Source organism: Apis dorsata, unplaced genomic scaffold, assembly GCF_000469605.1.
Source record: "Apis dorsata unplaced genomic scaffold, Apis dorsata 1.3 scaffold_527, whole genome shotgun sequence".
NCBI classification, from domain to species: domain Eukaryota; kingdom Metazoa; phylum Arthropoda; class Insecta; order Hymenoptera; family Apidae; genus Apis; species Apis dorsata.
In genome coordinates, this window is record NW_006263750.1 from 187,505 (window position 1) to 207,687 (window position 20,183).

At 34.1% G+C, this 20,183-nt stretch overlaps 2 protein-coding genes across 5 annotated transcripts in view; one reads left to right on the forward strand and one right to left on the reverse strand.

Annotated features, from left to right (window-relative positions):
- Window positions 1–2,141: 2,141 nt before the first annotated feature.
- On the reverse strand, window positions 2,142–3,785 carry LOC102679298 (microtubule-associated proteins 1A/1B light chain 3A-like). 2 transcript variants are annotated; one of them, XM_006620748.2, is made up of 4 exons: window positions 3,565–3,785; window positions 3,081–3,243; window positions 2,813–3,007; window positions 2,142–2,624 (listed from the first exon to the last, which is right to left on the reverse strand). In XM_006620748.2, the coding sequence occupies exons 1-3, from the start codon at window positions 3,605–3,607 to the stop codon at window positions 2,845–2,847; spliced, it is 369 nt and encodes a 122-aa protein (XP_006620811.1). In that variant the 5' UTR covers window positions 3,608–3,785; the 3' UTR covers window positions 2,142–2,624; window positions 2,813–2,844. The 2 variants fall into 2 exon arrangements, with proteins under 2 accessions (XP_006620811.1, XP_006620810.1); XM_006620747.2 differs by having other exon boundaries at window positions 2,142–2,731; window positions 3,565–3,783.
- A 187-nt stretch (window positions 3,786–3,972) lies between these two features.
- LOC102680060 (dual specificity tyrosine-phosphorylation-regulated kinase 2) overlaps window positions 3,973–20,183 on the forward strand; it is a 43,969-nt gene continuing 27,758 nt past the window's right edge. For 2 of the 3 annotated variants that reach the window (XR_422499.2, XM_031512925.1), the window contains exon 1: window positions 3,973–8,263. Coding sequence is in view for 2 of the 3 variants with exons in the window: in XM_031512925.1 (XP_031368785.1) it covers window positions 7,073–8,263 (1,191 nt within the window). In the remaining variant the exon portion in view is untranslated. The remainder of the gene's footprint in view (window positions 8,264–20,183) is intronic. The other variant, XM_006620753.2, reaches the window with a different exon arrangement.

Sequence of the window (20,183 nt, forward strand, 5' to 3'; positions counted from 1 at the left end):
AGACATGTTTAATTGATTATATTTTTTCAATATAAAATTTAATCTAATGGACTTTGTTAAGATTTTTAATTAATAAGTTAAATAAAGAAAATAATAAAATATTATGTCTCATTGTCTTTTGAAGGTATAAACTGCAATTTGAATATACTTTAAGAGCAAATATAGACAAGAGCAGAACATAACGTGAAAACAGAGATTGGATAAAAATCGAAGAATCAGTGTTATTTCAATATTGTTATAAATTAAATAAATATAAAAAAAGGGAAAAAATAATGAGAGAAGAAGAATTGACTATTAATGCTATCTCTTGAATATTAAAAACATTTTTTCAAAAATAAAATAGAATTAAAATTAATTTTACGCCATCTCTTAAATATCAAAATTATCAAAAGTTCTTTTTTAATTCTTTTTTAAATATTTTTGATCGAGAGATGGCGCTGATGGTTCTATTTTTATTTATATTTTATTTATATTATATTCTATTCGTTTCCTACTATTTGCTTTTTTTCTTTATAATTTGTTTATAATTCTTGTATATTAATTTCGATATTCTGAAAATGGCGCTGATTTTAAAATTTTTTATCTGTTTTATCTTTCTTTCATTATTTATCATTGTCTATATTTATTCTTAGTGCATATTGCTTAGAAGATGGAAAATGTTAACTAAACATATTTTCATCATCTTTCTTTTGAAAGTATAATCTGTTTATTATTTTTATAAAAAATGTAGATATTTACGGTTTTATAATATCTTTCGGATAACGATATCATAAAATATGTCAATATAATACATAATATATTATGATACATAAACCGAATATTTGACGTAATATTAAAAATAACATTAAAATATTCAGGGAATTTTGATATTCTTGAATAGAGATATAGGATAAAAAATATATGGAATAGTAAATCTATTCTATACATCATCTATGTTTAAATAAATTTTATCTCCAATTAAAAAATTTATATATAATTTTGTAATTTCTCTCATTAATAATTAAAATAAACAAATATAGCATTAATAATGGGAATAAAAAAATATATAAACATATAATGCACATACGATATATAAAAATATAAAAACGTGTGAAATATGTATGCGAATAGTGAAATTTAAAGCATATATATCACGAAATGATTCATTTATGTCATATTCATATCCGTCTTTACTTAATTTATATTAAATTTCTAAATGTCAAAATAAAAAATTATTTAAAATACAAATTTAATAATAATATATTTATTGTATTGCAAAAAATTATTGTAAATAATTTTTTATGTAATACATAAATTCATTATACAAATGTTAATAACCTTTTGTTAATATTGCAATTATTTATATAATATATATAATATTATTAATATCAATACTAAATGTCATATTGAAATATTCATTTATTTATGAATTAAAGACTTATTTTTATTACTATTATTGAATTAAATTATTAATTAAAATATAAAAGAAATTTAAAAATGTATATTAGAAAGCTATATTTTTATGTTAATCATTTAAGAAGTTTAAGATAATCAAATTAAGTGTAAATTCAATTTGTATCAAATTAATATCAGAGATGACTTATTCTTACATAAAATACTTATTGATGTTAATAAAATCAACAATGCTGAAAATGTTGAATTTTTAGTCTTATATTGTTTCATTGATGCAATAATTATTATTTTTATTCTTACAATGCCTTTCTGTTTCTTATTTAATTTATGCAGATCAAAGATAACTGAGCTTATTTTCAATTTTAAGACATGAGTCAAAATAATTGTCATAAATTATAAGCAAACAATAAAAGATTCAGTTGTATATTGTAATATAAATATATTGTAGTAATAATAAAGATATGAATATAATAATATTATCACATTATATTAATATACATGACATATATGTATATTGCATTATTATATGCATGAACACTCTCATTAAAATATTTTTATGAATAGGATAAATTAATTATAGAAGATACATATTTTTTTTTATACGAATAACAAAATATTTTTTTTGTTAACTCTTTAAAATTTCATGTATCTACTAACAATTTAATTTATTTAGAATATATAAATGCTGTAAATTAAAATAATGATAAACTAAAAATTAGAATATTGATATATATAATAAAATACTATTATATATATTGATATATATATATAATTGTAACATTTCTTACATAATTTATATAATAGTTACAAAAGAATGTAAATAAGATTTGACTTCACTTTTTGCTTATAAAGATTTTTTACAATTTATTACATGTAACTGGCCACTATTTATTATTGTATTGTATGTAATATTACTTTTTTTTTCATAAATATTTAAAATCTATTAGATTCATATGATGAATACAAATAAACAAATTCAAATTAGTTATAACTAACTATAAATATTGATATTTCTATTATCTATTGAGACTAATGATTGATATAGTTATTATCTATAGCAATCAAAGAATCATAAAAATGTGTTTCAGCAATAAAATTAATCTTATACTTTAGCTTATGTAAAATATACTTGATTTGTGTATCAAAGCATCATAATAATTTTACACACAAATGACAATCTTGATTGTTCCATTAATTATTTCAGCAGGTACTGCAAGTCGATCACAAAGATTCTGCATATTCAGTTAAAGGCAGATGTAAGTTATATTAGATCAAGTTCTTCTTAAGAATCCTTAAAAATATTTAGCACATAGTATATCCTAAGAAAAAATTTTCTTACCTATAAGTAAACATATTACAATATTGAAAAAATTATTAATTCTTTTATAATATTAAAGTAAAATTTTGTTTATTTAAATACCTAGATTTACTTTTAATCTAAAATGATGAAATTTAATGGCCAAATACTTCTTGGCTAGCAAATACTATATAAAGAAAACCATCTGCATCTTGTTCTCTTTGATAAAGTTGTGCCATAGTCATACTACCACTAGCCATACTTCTTTGGTTTACTAATAGAAAAAATGCTTGTGTTGGATGTAGCTGTAATCTACGTCTATTAATTATAAACAATTAATAATATTTACAATTTAAGAATTTTATAGTAAGCAAAATTTAAAAATATATACCTAATAATTTTGATGAATTCTGCCACTGTTAAATAATCTGGTACCAAAAATTTAGATCTATCTAATACAGGTAATTGTTTTTCTCCATAATATCTTTCAACAATAATAGGTATTTTATTTGGATGATGTTGTCTAATTAATTCTACATCTGCAACCCTTTGTGCTAAATTTTGAGATGGAATTTGTTTAAATTATTAATATTTTATAAAAAAAATAATAATGTATCTAAAATTATTACATTTAATATCATATATTATGCATTAAAATTAATAAGATTAATTTTCAGAAATGAACGTAATTCTTTGAAATAATAATTATGATAGAATATATAATTATATAATAATGTTATCAATAAAATAAAAATATTAAACTGTAAACTAAATAAAACTTCGCGAAGAAGTACTTTGCATTTTGTTTTAGCTTTTTTTTGTTTTAATTTCAATTATAAAAAACTTATAGTTAATATTTTAAATTATCTGCTCACCAAATGAACGTCTTTCTTTAAATGATTTTGGTGTTAAATTCATCCTGGATTCACTATTTGTTATTACGACGTTCAAAGCGATATCAGCTGTAAACGCAGATATTCTTGACGGGTCAAAATAATGCCTGTCTCTATGACTTGTTTTCAGCTTAAGTTAGGTTCAAAAGATGATAATATATATTCACATTGGTTTGTGCTGCCCTCTTAATATTTATTAGTGATTTTTATATTTTGTTCCTTCCTTATTATCTCTTCGAAAACGAAACTTTGTCACGGATCACTCAATGGAAAGATATAGATTGGAAAATAATTTAATAAATTTAATAATATGATATTTATGATACTTTAATATAAAATAGAATATAACTTTTTATATTAAAGAATAATTATTAAAACAGAAAATTAAATAGTGAAAGTGATTCGCATTATATTTATGTGAAATAATAGTGTTGCGTTTTTGCGGAAAAAACAGGAACTAACGTTGAAAATAGGTATAGCTATCTAGAGTAAGACTTTAGTCTATGTCCTCCCTCTTGCTTTGAAACAGGAATACGTGTGGACACCTGTGCGTACGGCAAGCAGCAACCGTCTGTATACGTGAGAGTGCATGCGTGGGTGTTGTAGCAGGCGTTTCTTTATCAATAGAGAAATGGTGCTCCCGCCTTGAGTGTTTCTTGAATCGACGAGTGTGAATTTCTCAGTGAAAACTTGTGTTGGAATTGAGTAAAAAAAATTAGTGTTATTAAATGTAACCTGAAAAGCGTATCTACCGTTTGTCGGAATTGAATGTACAACTCGATTGATGATACATGCACGCCAAACGTCAAAGGAAGGGAAAGATAACAAAAACATCTGTATTATTAACATAATAGATACATAAAAATGAAAAATAATCGCGTCTTAATAATCATAGAAATTATAATAGAGGGTTTACTACCGGAAGCGTCATGCTACTTCGTTTAACCGTTGAAGATCTGTGAAAATCTCTCTCATGCGATATCATTTTTATTCGATTTCAGAGACCAAAAACTATATATATGAGAAATTATACATGAGTTAGTTACTCTGACTGTTCATCCGTTTGCCTGGTCGTCCACCCCTTCCAAACCGTCCTGACACAACGTTTAACGGGTGTATAAAAAGAATAAACATGATGGCGGCGTGAGAGAGATAGATAAGTGAGCAAGAGAAGGGAGAAGAGAGAGAAAGAGAGAAAGAAAGAAAGAAAGAAAGAAAGAAAGAAAGAAAGAAAGAGAAGTCAGCCAGCCAGCCAGCTAGAACCAGCCAACCAGTCAGTGTGCCAGAAGCGACGAACTTTGTTTCGTGCTATCTTTGTCTCAATGAAAAAAATTTATCGTTCCTGAATATCCATCTATTTTTTTGCATTTATTCGCCTTTATAAAATCAAATAAATCGAGGAGAATAATAAGTTTTTATAATTAATGCTGAGAGAACGTTTCGCTTGTAAACAGTTATCAAGGTGCGGCCACGTTCATCGTGTTCGCGGTGTTTGCTTCGATTTTCATGCATGCGGGGTCCACGACCGAGCGTGTGAGAAATTCAGCATATCGTCTGGTAACACGGTGGCTTGATTTCGATTTTCTAGTGTTTTCGTAGATGATAAAATGATATTTCACAGCCGGAAATATATGATTCGATGTCACTGATAACAAGCGTTCATTGAATTATAACAGGAAACTTTGTTTGAATTAATATAATGTGAATGATTTAAAAACAAAACTTAAAAACACAGGAAATGCGGTGTTGATGCATGTAAATAAAACACGTGATTAGATGAATAACTGCCCGAGAAGACTTAAGAAGTTGCTCTTTTTTAATTAGAATTCATCACATAAGGAAATTCTGCATTTAAAATTCATCGAATTGAATTGAATTCATAGCTACTAATAGAATCGAAAAAGCATTTGTAACAATTAAATAATTCTCCATCGATTATTAATTGTTATTTGATCCAAAACGATTTATTTTTGAATATTTTTCATGGCAAATAGATCGAATCGAATCGTATATGGCTATTTTGATTAACGGTAATTACGCTCCAAGAGAGGTGAATTTCGTTGAGTGTAAAAATCTATTATATGAAGGACAACGACGCTATTATTTCGTCAAAGATTGACATCGAGACTTTTGTTCGAGAAATTCATCTGTTTAAGGGAATAGGATATTCGATGGAGCGAAATCGTCCGTGTTGGCCGGCCTGGTGGCAATAACCTCCAGTCAGAGGTGGCAGACAGTTTTCGCACGATGCGTTTGCCCTCGTGCGCGATAGATTATAAAATTAGACGTTCGAAACTTCGTACGAAGGAAAAAGGAGCAAAAACACATCGTTCTCATGCGGTAAAGAAGGTGGAGACACTGACTGGTGATAACGAAGGAAGGGTCAAGCGACGAAAGGAATTAATACAAGTCGGATGAATAATTTCGAGGGTAGACAGCTGTGCATAGTCAGAAGTGACGTCAGTCGCGTTGGGTTCATAGTTCCTCTTATTTTTCTCATTCGGAGCTGCGTACAGACATCGCGTGCGAAGGGGCGACAATGAAAGCGGCAAATAAGCGAAAATAAAGAAAGAGCACGTTAATGACCAAGCGAAAATAAGAAAAAAATACAAAGTCAAGTTTTCGATGAACGATAATTATCTCACTCGCACTCGTTACAGTGAAAAGAATCATCACAATTTCTAGTCTGTTGCATTTACATCGAGAAATCTTTTTTTTTTTCATTTCTCGATGAAATATTATTAAATCGATTATATTTCAAACTGCACGTGCTATGTATCATCGCCATCGCGGATCGAAACACGTTCGATGCGCTCTTGTAACGATGCGCATTTATCGAGCACGCATCGCAGATTGTTCGTAATGCTTCGTCTTAGAAGATTTGATAATTTCATTAAATAGTTATCGTGCAAAGATACACGAAAAAAAAAAAAAAAAAGAAAGAAAAGAAAAAAATAACATTTCATAATTCAGCAGTTTATTTTAAACACTGAGAATGAGACTGAAATTCAATTATTAAATCTTTTAGTCGATTAATTTATTCGAGGCGGACGAGTTCGTTGAAAAGTAATTACGGAATCGGCAAGTTTGACCAAATTTACTAATACATTATAAATATTATATAGAGATATAAACTAAATTCATATAAATCTGCAAATCCTTAGAACAAGAGAAATCTGAAATACGACAAGCAATAAACGATTGCTTTTAAAATTAGGATATTAGTCTCAACGAACCAACATGTTTTTTATCCAAACGACAATACATCGTGACACGTTAGAACGAATGATAATAGTTGAAATTGCAAAAAAAGAAAGATATTAAAGGGAAAAAAGGGGGCGTTCGCGATCGATGCACTTCACCCTGTTGAATTGTATCTGTACGAGTAATCATCCAATGATTGGTTATTTCGTTTTCTTTGATACACGACCTATCGGTCTGTCCGAGAAGAAACGACACACGCTTCAATATCATCGTCAAATGGACACAAATGACTAGCTTAACATTATCTTCGAGCACGTTCGAGATGCCCCGGTCTAGATCAAAACTGTTCGTACCCGCGAACGCGATCTCAACACAGACGTACAACACACCATCAAGTGAGAACAATCATCTTCCACCCTTGAAGGGTAGCGCATTGGCACTGAAGCAGCCTGCAAGTGAGTCGTCGCCTAGTTACTTGACCCGAACCAGTCACATGGCCGGTACTCATCTTCCGAGTTTAAGTTCCAGCGCCAACAACAGCTTGCTCAGCCTGACCGGGAACTCCGATAGCTTGAACCTGAGCCTGAGTTCGCACACGAGCCACAACTCGAGTCACAACTCGAGCCATAATTCGAGCCACAATTCGAGTCATAATTCGAGTCACAACAATTCCAGTCATAACTTCACTCATAATTCCAGTCATAATTTCAGTCACACCACCGCTCACGAGTCACAACACGCGCAGTCGAATAGCCAATCAAGCACCGCGTCAGTGGTGAAGAATGGATGTTCGAACGGAAGTTCCTGCGGCAGCGGTATCCGCAAGCCGAAGACTATCATCGCCACACCGGACGTCGTGTTGAAGATCTACGTGGACAAACTGACACCGTACGAGCACCACGAGATTTTCAATTATCGGCATATATATTTTATTGGGGCGAACGCGAAGAAGAGGCCGGGGATAATCGGTCGACCTCATAACAATGGCTACGACAACGAACATGGTTCCTACATCCACGTGACGCATGATCACGTGGCCTATAGGTACGAGGTGTTGAAGGTGATCGGTAAAGGTTCGTTCGGTCAGGTTGTAAAAGCGTACGATCACAAAAAGCAGGAGCATGTCGCCCTGAAGATGGTGAGGAACGAGAAGAGGTTCCATCGTCAGGCGCAGGAGGAAGTGAAGATATTGAGGAAGCTACGCGAACAGGATAAGGACGACACGATGAATATCATTCATATGTTCGATTCGTTCACGTTCCGTAACCACATGTGCATCACCTTCGAATTACTCGGTATTAATCTGTACGAGTTGATCAAGAAGAACAAGTTCCAGGGGTTCAGCATGCAGCTTGTGAAGAAGTTCGCGCATTCGCTGCTACAGTGCCTCGATGTTCTCTACAAGAACAGGATCATACATTGCGACATGAAGCCGGAGAATGTTCTCTTGAAGCAGCAGGGACGCAGTGGTATCAAGGTGAGCGCTGTTCCTTTTTTTTTTTTCTTTTTATATAACGTATTCATGCACATTCTTATACATTTCAGATAACTTTTGAAAAATATTCAACAAAGAACAAATCGTAATCGTTTACTTTTGATCTTTCATAAATTTCCAATCAATCTTATTAGAATACAATCCCGTTCTTTCAAATACAAGTCTGCTTATATACTCAATCGATTCACTTACCATTAAATAATTAACGCGTAAGAGTTGCGTAAAAATAAAAGAACGTAAATAATTAAAATGAAAATAGTTTATCACGTTTTTCATATTTCGTAATATCATTGGATTCAAATGGAAGAAGAGATACGATGCAACAAAGAAAATATTATAAACGAAAAAGTAATAAAAGATTAAACTGATGATTACTTCATCAACGGATTAAAAATTTATCCATCGATTTTAAAATCAAACATCGCGTACATCCTGTTATTCGAAGAACCACCTCCGATATTTTCAATCGTTCCCTGGGCATCTCGATTCGGGGAAGGTAAACAACCATCTTCCGTGCCAATATCCAATACGTTGCCCGTTCCACGCGGCTGGATTTTTACGCTCTCCGTTCGCCGAGATTAAACGGCATGACTCCACTCGACGGACAGGGAATACAAGCTCGTCGTTAGCGTGAATACCGGCAGGCATAAGCGGAATAAGCGGACAAGCTGGCTCGCGTGCTCATGATGCGCTTTATACACATCATTCGCCGTACATGCGTACGTATATCGTGTGTTACCACGGGGGAAACAGACGGATTTCGTGTGTCATCGTGCACGTAGACGTTGTATCTGCGATATCGTACGACAATACGCGAAGATTAGCGTATTGACAAATGCAATCATGCACCTATGCAGGGATATAGGAGACAGACGAAGCTTGTCCTTGTCCCATGTAATAAGCTCTGAGAAACGTGTTCACGTCCAGGTAGTGTCGCTATTATCTCGCCGCGACGGTCTATAGAATTTGCACGCAATATCGTGAACTTTCTGGCCGCATGTTCGCTTTCTTCGTCGACCTTGCGAGGCCGAGCGTATTAAAAGTATACGCGTTTCGTTTTCCCTTCGTTCCAACTTTTCGTTACAACTCGTTAGAATTATTAACTACACAATGACGCAAAAGTGATGGGCAGGGTGACAACTAAAAATAGTTTCACTTCGAATTTTCTATGATTAGGTTATTTTTGTGATGGATGAAATGGAAAGTTATCGCTTTCGTATCGTAACTTCTAATTATAACACAATTGAATTAAGATATTCGATGTAAGGAGTAATAGTGTATATTAGATGTACAACTGATAAATTGATTTCTTAATAGATTAAATTATGTTTGATCACGTAGAAATTAATTTATTAGCTGTTTGTAAGGATTTAATCTTACTGGTTATTAATGATTCAAAAAATTTCCGATGTTATAAATCGCTTCGTCATTTTTAAGGAAATTAAAATAAGAATATATAAAAAAAAAATGTAATGAATTTAAAACAAGTTCTTGTCGCGATAAGAGTTAACACATAAAGCTATATATCGAGATAAACGAGAAAACAAATTACTTAATAACACAAGCGAGAAAATAAATTACTAATTATACACGTTCAATTTTAATTTTGCTATATTTTTACACTTTTTAATTTTATAAACAGAAAAGAAAATATAACGTTGAAAATTTTTGAACGGTTTTAATTCAATTAGCCAGAGGCTGTACACTTTATAGTTAGTATGCTTAGCAGCAAGACAAGCTTTACATAAATTGATTTGAAGATGTTTGAAGGATTCATAAGTCGGGTAAACGTGGTTGTTACCCAAGCTTCCGGGTATATACCGTATTCTTTTGAACGAGTACCGTAGTTATCGGAGAATAGAGGTATATAATATCCAAGTGGTTGGAAAGAATGGCTCGGGGCATTTTAATAATTCGAGTAGTTCAAAGGAATCGGTGGCACGAATATAATTAACCAATTCTCGTTTACCTCGATAAACCTGAAAATTTATTTAAATCGTATTTAAAAACTTACTTTTCAAGCGTAACATCGGGTTGTTGGTAAAATGAAAATCTATTTTCCATTCTTCACGATGCGTGTCGTTTATCGGTCTTAAATCGGTTTAATGAACTGGGGAAAGTGTACACGCGACCGATCGGCGCGAAATCACGATTAAGTTTCATTACTTGCCGGTAATGGTATTCATCAACCGTTCCGTGGATATTTCCTCGGAGCGTGAAGATCGAAGTTCTCGGTGTATTATCGATGTATTATGAATAAGGTCGCGAGGGATGGTGTATCACGAGTATCAATCACGATCAATCGAGTGTGAATCACGGCTGAATAGAAGAAAATAAGTCAAATTTCCTTCGAAGAGAGATAGAATATCTCTCGCTGAAACGATTCGTTTTCCTTTCTGCTTGACACGATGGTATAAAAATGAAAGGAAGAATTTATCTTAGAGGGGATAATATTCTCTAATCGATAATCTTATGCTTTTTCTCGAACGCACGAAAATATCTTTGAGATAATTTTTCAAAATTTTTTGCATTATTAAAATAACCGACACAGTATTGTTCGATCATTCTCAATTTCGTTTTCCTAATATTTAAGTCTTGGTTTAATGCAATTCTCAGGTCTGAGTATTGTCCTGTCATCTTGTCTGAATATTCATTGATTTTTTTTAGAACAAGGAACTCAAGGACGCGTGAGAGAGAATATCACATTTTATTTTATTTAATTATATTCCTTCGTGTTCCATTGTTCTCGATCGTATACACGATGCTTCGTTATCTCGTTTTTTTTTCTCTCAAGTTATCCACGCCGACGCGAGGGAGATTGAAAAGAATTTATTCGCCTTTTCATAAAGTTATACGATGAAGAGCAATCGGTCGGAAGATGAACGTCGCGACAAACTCGTAAATTAGACGATGGCTGGCAAAGGAAATACGTATAACTGAAACACTGTTGAAAGAGAAAACAGCGATATACGTAGATACACGATGACATGTACGGGACGCTAAAAATTTATAATAATTTATTCGAAAAGATTAAAACTAGTATCGTATAATTTGTTATTTATCGTACGATGATGATGCCAGTAGTATGAATCAGATTTTACGACCGATCAGCATTCTGATCAAGTAAATAATTTCATTTCTGGTTTAATGGCAACAATATTTGAATAATCACACATGTATCTTCCGTAACTAGATTTTTTTATTCCTCGTCCGCTTTACGATCACGATTTAACTACACTTTCATAGATTTAATATATATGTTTAAACGTTATAGCGTATTATAAAATTTAAACGCAATATAAAACGCAACGTAAACTGTAAACAGTGTAAACAGCTTTGTTATAATTATCTAAACTAAGAATTAAGAAATATATCTCGATTGATCGAAAAGTATAGTTAAATTTTACAAGATGAATATTCACAAGATGAAATTTTTAATCGTGTGATATTATCGAAGGAATCATTTGTTATTGAAAATTTGGTGATGGTGGTCGGATTCAACCGAATATATCTTGTTTATGTGCTAGCTTCCATTAACCACGAACTTGTGGTTTCCGGTGGTCCGTGCAAATCACCGATGTCAACCGGAACCACGAACCTTTCATGAATGACATAGCACCTTCTCGAACGGTATTCGGTCGATCAACGACATCAATATCTCGGTAACGAGACCGCTTTTCACACGTTAACCCACGTTACGAGCTAAGATGAAGTCAAATAGGAACCGATACTCGAATAAATATTCCGAATACTGAATCGTTCAATTTTTAGTTTCAATTAATCAAATACGTTATTATCGTTTCTCATCGTTGAGATACGATTGAAAACAAGCGAAGATAGAACGTTTTCAAGGATATTTATTCTCGATGTATACACGGATTTACGATCATTTGGACAAGAATATCTTGTCACGGTGTGTAGGAGAGACACCCTGTTACACGCCTCGCGCGAGAAATACGAATGATCTCACTTTCCAGATCGCATGATCCGTGAACGGTAACAAGATCGGGCCGCGAAGTTTTCCACGCGGTTCGTTTCGATTCGATAAAAGCGCAGGAAGAATCGCGTTTCCGTATTGCGAGCGTATATACTTATAGGAATACTTTTCTTCCATCGAGGATTTTCTTGGAAGCTCGAATGCGTGTTCGAGAATGGACGCTGTATACACGCTATATGTACACTTCTTGGATATCCATGGCGGGAATATATGTAATAGAAAGCACAAGATATTCCTTATTACTTTAATCATCTTCGAATTAGAGAAATAATTCTGAATTTCTAATCATTCTAGATCTTGTACCCTTTTCTTTTATTTTATTCTCGATTCTGGGATATTTTCGAATGGGGAATATATCGATAGAAAGCACAAGATATTCCTTGTTACTTTGATCGGATCATCTTCGAATTAGAGAAATAATTTCACGCAAGAGATTTCTGAATTTCTAATTATTCTAGATCTTGTACCCTTTTCTTTTATTTTATTCTCGATTCTGGGATATTTTCGAATAGGGAATATATCGATAGAAAGCACAAGATATTTCTTGTTATTTTGATCGGATCATCTTCGAATTAGAGAAATAATTTCACGCAAGAGATTTCTAAATTTCCAATCATTTTAGACTAGACTTTTCTTTTATTTTACTCCCAATTCTGGGATATTTTCGAATGGAAATATCAAGCATGTAGAAATTTTGATGAAGATTCGCACGAATTATTAAACAGGCATCCAATAATAATTCTCACTCTAGACGTGCTTCTTCAGATATCTAGAGATTCCATCCAAATGTCCACGTATTTAACAGAACCGTGATGATATTTGCTCGCGAATAGATTCTCGCATCAAAGAATTGGCAGGTATTGCGTCAGGTGTCGAAAGTGAATGTTTCGAGCACCTCTTCCTCTCCCGTGTTACTCTCTTTTGCCCTTCTTCTCTCTTTTTTTTTTCCTCTCCCTCTTTTCTCGGTACAGCGATCGTTTGTTATCTGCCACTCGACGGATTATCAGCTGGTTCTTCCCTCTCATTCTCTCCCCGTTCTCGTACCGGTTATTTTGAAACGGAAGATCAAAAAGTTTCAAAAAGAATCACATCGATTTCAAGATGGAAACGTGGTAACACGGACGAAGAGAAAATATAATGTACCGATAGATACGATTTTAGAAACCGTTAGATCGTTTAGAGCAGAGAGAATTGATGTCGAGTAAATGGTCGGTTAATATTAATCGGTTAATATTGTTAAATCGACTCTTGGTAAAGGCTCGTGAATTCGTATTTGAGTATCTATTAATCCGTAGTTACCTCCCCTCCACGGATATGTGTGACACCAAGGATCGTCGTGTACGCGTGCCATTCCCTTATGATCGATGGGTGTGTGTATACCGCGATAGAGAGGCATGCACGCGTTTCGATGACTCAATTTCGGCTTTCGTGTTGCATTCGATGAAGACATCGTTAACGATCGTGTTTCGATACTGAAACTCGGGGAGCCGACCTTCGAGAGAGCTCGGTTTTTTAACTCGCGTGCAACTATCGTTCCCTTTCGAGTTGCATTACGGCACGGATGATTATTACAACACTACTTATATGCATACATTTACCGCTTGTCGAACGATAATATGCAATTAGGTCAAAGCGATCGTTCGTTGAAAGTAACATCGGCTTATCGCGGATCCAAATATATCGTAGCGTAATCGGAGTGGACGTTTGACCGATAAAGATAAAAGGCAGGACGACGCTACCGTAGTTAGCGTCTATCAAGGTTGGAAAGCAAATGGCCCGGGGTAAAAAGGAATCCTTGAATGCTCAGCTTCGTGCATATTAGCTTATCGAGGTGTTTCCTTTTTCCCTCCGTGTTTTCGAAGGAGGAGCCACGGTAAATGGAGGAACGTTTAGGAGAATTTAATTGAAAGCTCGTCGGTGTATCGAGAGTGTATTAGATGATTTTGCTGTGACCGAGAGGATAGATATTAGTTGGTTAGAATAATATTATTAAGATTGTGCAAATGAGAAAGCAACTTTTTCCTTCCTAAATGGGAACTGGAACGTTACGATTGTAATCGGCCATTGCACTATCGCGTACCGTTTACCGTCGAATCGAAACGATTTGTTTCGATTTATTGTTCCATCGATGAAAAATTATTGAAAAGTTAAGATTTCAAATATTATTATACGTGGATCTTACGGTTTTGTACGGCAGCGTCTTAAAGCTCGAGCTCTCCTCTATGCTTAAGCGTTACTCCCACATTGTACAACTTCACTTCTCAGCCTAAATATAAGTTACACGTTCGCTCCCCAACATCTATTTTTGAGTTCGTTTCTACGACATGAGCCTTTCCCTTCTTCCGATAAACAGTACGACTGATCCTCTTTTCCATTCTTTCTTCCTCTCGTCTCTTATTTTTCCTCTCCTCTCGGCCCGGCTCTTACCTCTCTTTCGAATTTCGTTTCGAAAGTTTTCTTCGCTCATTCAAGAAAAACTTGGTTCGTGACAATAGGAGAGCGAAATAAAAGATCGAAGGATGTTTCAAGGAACAGTCATATATAGCCTTTGGAAAATTATTTTCCAACTCTGTCAACAATGCTGTCGTCGTACCTCGATTCATTTCCTTTCCATACGATCGATGATTTATTTTAATTTTTTTTGGAACTCCATAATTTATTATGAGCTTAGAAACTCGTCGTATTTAATTTATTAATCAAAGAAATTTTAGCAATTTTAAATTTAATTTGCCCAGAGAAGAGACAAGTTGGACGAGTTGATGAATAAAATAAGGGATGAAAATAATTTTTCCTCTTCTCCCGGGCGTGTGTGTTAAATCACACGTAAAGGAAAAAGTTCTCGGCGATTTCCTCGGTTCCTATAAATTTATATTCGGAAGCGTTTTAAATAGAGGTGGCCGCAATTATGCGGAAAACAGGATAAATATACTTAAACGAGACACCACGGTCTAAATGTAATTGGCGAGGTGGCACGGGAAAAGGTGGTTTCGAAGGCACGAGGAAGATGCACGAACTAGCGGGAGCTCGGTTGTAAAAATAGGGGACGAATAGATTTCTCTGTTCGCTATTAATAGTAATGGTGCGTCGATACCCGACGACTTAATTCGCCGACACCAGTTTATCGAAAATTTACATCGCTCGCCTAGACGCCGAGATGCATTTTCAAGAACAACAATCCTCTATTTCCATCTTTTCCGTGATTATTTACTTTACAACGATGCGCGTAACCTGTAATCACAATTTATCCAACTTCGCTCCGTTAAGATACTTAAGTTAAGTTAAATAATTGTTCTTATTTTTTGAATCTCGAAACGAATGTAATTTTAACCTCGGTCATTTTCATGAGTTTTATTTTAGGACTCTTAAAGGTTAGTTTGAAATGTTATTCGAAGCTGATCTGTCTTTTTGGAGTGGCCGAGCGACACGCTACCCTTTAGACAGCGGTTACGATACGGGGATCTTCGTTCGAATAAATATTATCGTTTGAAATTTCTTTTTACAATTTTTGAAGCAACATTCAAACGATATTTAAACAATATTTAATATTCATCCATTTAATTTTTTCTCTTTGTATTTATAAACTGACGATGCTTTTCTTCTTTATTTTCTAGATTTTTCACGGATGTAAATGTAAGAACAGGTAGCTGTCAGACAGATAAAATCCCAAAACGTCTTTATTCGATCTGCTTCGTTTCAAAACGGATTACCAGTGTAAACTGTAAACCAATCTTAACGAGTGCTTCGTAACGACGATACCGCTATTTCATCTCACAGTTTTGTCACAGTGTATAAACGCGAATACGCGTCGTGTATAGCAGGTCACCGGTCTCTAATAGATAAAAATAGCGGAGGAAAGCTAAAGGGGATCAACCGGATGATTTTTCAGAACGCCGTTGTCGCCTTTTTATCTCGATTTTCGTGGATCCGCTTATCACAATCAACTTGTTCAAATATCATACGTACACGTACGTACATATAGGAGTGCACATTTTTCACTCTTGCTAAAGCTGTTCTATTCGTCGAGCGACGAACGGCACGGAAGCAACCTGGATATTTACTCGCGTCGTTAATGGAAAAATGGGCGAAAGCGTGAACGCGAAATTGCAGCAGCTTGTGCGTGGTGCAACGGCAACTCGGCTCGTGGCAAGTCTCGTGTTTCCATATACGTGTGTACCGTATACTATATTTTATATATATATATATATATATAATTTTTTTTTCACAGAAAGAAAGAAAAGGAACAAATTCGTTAACGCGTCGAGAGCGTCGAGAAACCGGTTCGTTGAAATTTTTCCCCCGTATTAAAAACTTCTTAATTACCGTTCGACTTTTCTTTCTTTCTCTCTCTCTTTCTCTCTTTCTTTCTTTCTTTCCTTCTCAGCTCGAGAATTTCACCTGCGCGCCGCTCTCGTACACGGGTGTGCACTTACGGAATTGCAAGTAAAAATAGTTCACCGGCCTCGTTTTAATGCATCGCTCAAAATAATTAGCGGCTCGCCGGCCACCAATCGGTTTATCGCTCTCTAAGGTGTTCCACCGATGCTTTATGAAACGATCCCCGAACGATTTTCGCGCAAACATCCTATGAAACGATACCGGTTGATGGTAGCTAGTGCACCAAGTCCCGTAGCGTTACTTATCTTTTATCTTCGGATATACAGCGGAATTCCATTTTAGACGGTGCTCGATTAAACGAATTGCCCGCTCATTGAATCCCACTTACGATAGAATTCCATTTATGCGAGCCCATCGAAGGAGGACGAACAATTCGCGAGAGGAATTCATACAGAATTCATCTGCAATTCCATTTTTCGAATTAAATATTATCTATATACATTTCGAATGAACTTTTGTCCAAGACGTTCAAGTTCAAGTTCAAGTTTACTTATGTTTTATACTAGAAATTTATCAATTTTTCTCAGACAAGATTTCTCCGTCAAATCGATGAATAAGAATTGAGAGAGGGAATTGAAATCCGCGGGTTTCCTTTTATTCGAAAAATAATTAAAATTTGATTTATAACCGTATTATATTTACAACTGTACCTCATTTACATATATTACACACTCATTATTTAAACGAGAAACCGTAAGAAGGAGAATCTTGTTGAATTCTTATTACATAAATTATATTGGATTTGCACGAACATATTATTCGAACGTATAATGGGAAAAAACTATTATTATACGAATTCCGTTCGCGTGCAATGTTTTTCTTCGAGCACGTTTAGATCTATCTCCTACTTAGCGCGAAGAGTTCGAAAATTGATCAGGGGAATCCCCTTCCCCTTAATTGTTTCGCGCAACGTGTAATTTAAACGTCCATTAAGACGTTTGGCTTGTAAATAAGATGTGACTCGAGATTCAATAAGCACACGTGTATCACATGTTTAACGTTTCGATCGTTGAATGAACTACTCGGCTCTCCTCATTGTTCCGTGGCTAATTGAGCTGCGCCCACTTGAAGTGTCGTTACACGAGCGATAGCACTTCCGTGGCACTTAAATCAGGACGTTAAGTGGTCGCGTAAACGAGTGTTCCACGCGGTTTTAAGTTTTACGGTCATTTTTATACGGTTGTACCACCGCGTGTTTAACGACTTTTCGAGATCATCGGATCGTCGGACAATGGGATACGATTTTACTCGAGAGAAAATGCGATCTAAGGAATTTGTAAAAAATGAGATACATAACGCGCTTTTTCTCAAAACGATTAATCTCTGCATGCTTTCACTTCCTGTTTTCCTAATTATTGGCTGCTAGGATTATCAACCATTCTATATATGTATATACGTGATCCTGTGACTCTCAAGTTCAGATTTTCTTGGCCTACTATCTCCATCGTTAATCTCTCTCTAAGATTTAAATTTTACTTTTTTACTCTTTAAATGCAACTTTGAAATAAAAAAAATCTCTAACGTTGAATCAAGTCTTCATTGCAAGTAGAAAATTGCATAAATTTGTTGGATAAATTTTTGGGCGAGAAATATGGTATATAGGATGTCCTGCGTATAATTTATCGAATTTTTCGACGAGGAGGAACGGTTTACGACGTCTGATGTTCCGTGCGATGTTGCTTAAATGAATAAATATACGATATTCGCGAGTTATCGAATAGCCGAAGGAGATTTTCATTGAATTTATTAGCCCCACGAGTTTGCGTGAACCGCGATCGGGGGGTAAAGTGATCGTTTTATTCGAGTTCAGCTTTCTCGTTCGAGAATGAAGATTATTGGAGTACACGGGTGGAACAGCTTGTCTTGTATTTACGAGAACCATGGCCGTTCGTTTAACATGTGCATAACCGTTTCTCGTTTGTCGTATTCCGTTCCAGGTATAAAATCGGATCGTTCGCAATCGATTCGTCGATTCATGCCGCTTTCTTACATAAATCTCTTAAAGAATGTTTCTTTTGTACGTTTTATTTCTCAAATCGATTACATTTGCTTTATTTAGGGAATAATCAGCGTTCTTCTCGAGGCACAATTAAATGAAGATTACAAAGGATGGATATACAATAATTTATTTGTGTTTTTTATTCCTAGCCTGTTTAGTGGCTGCAAGAAAATATATATGCATATTTATCAAAAAATAATCAAAGGAAAGATTATAATTCAATTACAATTACCTTGTCATAGTAAAAATTGTAAGATTATATCAATGTATTAAGTTTAAGAATAGTTATTCCTAAAGTAAAAAATGTTCTTTATTAAGTTAATAATTTTTATATAATTTATTTGGTGACTGAAAGAAAATATATATATATTTGATTTATCCAAAAATCAAAGGAAAGATGGTCCAATTATAATTACCTTGTCATAGTAAAAATTATAAGATTATAATAATAGATTAAGTTTAGGAATAGTAAAAAAATATTGTTTATTAAAATTAATAATTTTTATATAATTTCATTTCAGAAAAAGGATATTCGTTTCCTTTCTCTCTAAAATTCCTGCTATCGAGACAGAATTTTTATCAAAAGAATTGATTTTTTTTTAGTAATCCTTCTTTGTCATATCTACTTAGCGGTTGGCGTTGCACGTTAACGGAGCCAGCATCGATCGGTGAATGAATCGAGCCTCCTCATTGTTTCACTTTAATCGAGCATACAACGTTAGACGTTGGGACGTTACCGCAGACCAGGCTGTGGCACTTCCGCGACACGGAGGAGTGGACCGGTTTTCCATGCTGGATACGAATTGCTCGTTCGTCCTTTTGCTGCCTCCTTGTGCGCTACAACACGACATGCCATATACCTGCACGTCAGTTCCAAAGTATTCGAATCACATGTAACTTTAATAAAAAAAGTGAAATAAAGTAATGCGATTCGTATTATATTATTTTCGCGATGGATTTTAAAAAACTTTTATTTTATTAATAGGATAAAAATGAAAAAGAAGAAAAAAATTAAACAAAGCAAAAAAATGTGGCGGAAAGCGTGGCGCGATATATATCGATGGTTTATCGAAACGACCAAATGTTTGTTTCATTCTATGAAACAACACGATCAACTATTGTTGGATATTGCATATACTGGACTCCGGTTGTTGGAATTTTGTTTCGCGAACAAAAGGTTCATATACACTCACAGTGCTCAATATTTCATCTTTTGTTCATTGTTACTTGCGCTTCTTGTACACGTGATCGTGTCGTGAATGCAGGTCTTCGAATTTTCTGTTGGCAAACTATTAGGAACGTTCCAGTTTCCCTCTGAACATAATTCCGGGGTATTGTCTCGATCGGAAATTTAAACTTCGTGTCATTTGAAATATCGATGAGATTGTCGCGATCTATTCCCTAATAGGATTTGCCAGAGGGTTAAAACTTCTCTTTATCGCATGAAAATGCGATAATAGACTCTTATCGAATTATGAAACTTATCGACAAAAGGAAAAAAAAAAAAAAAA

Bases quoted from the DNA above. Each gene is read 5' to 3' on its own strand.
- LOC102679298 (XM_006620748.2), bottom strand. From the start codon at position 3,607: ATGAATTTAACACCAAAATCATTTAAAGAAAGACGTTCATTTG. The intron at 3,244-3,564 runs GTGAGCAGATAA...CTCAAAATTTAG, and splicing joins TAAAGAAAGACGTTCATTTG to CACAAAGGGTTGCAGATGTA. The intron at 3,008-3,080 runs GTATATATTTTT...TATAATTAATAG, and splicing joins GAATTCATCAAAATTATTAG to ACGTAGATTACAGCTACATC.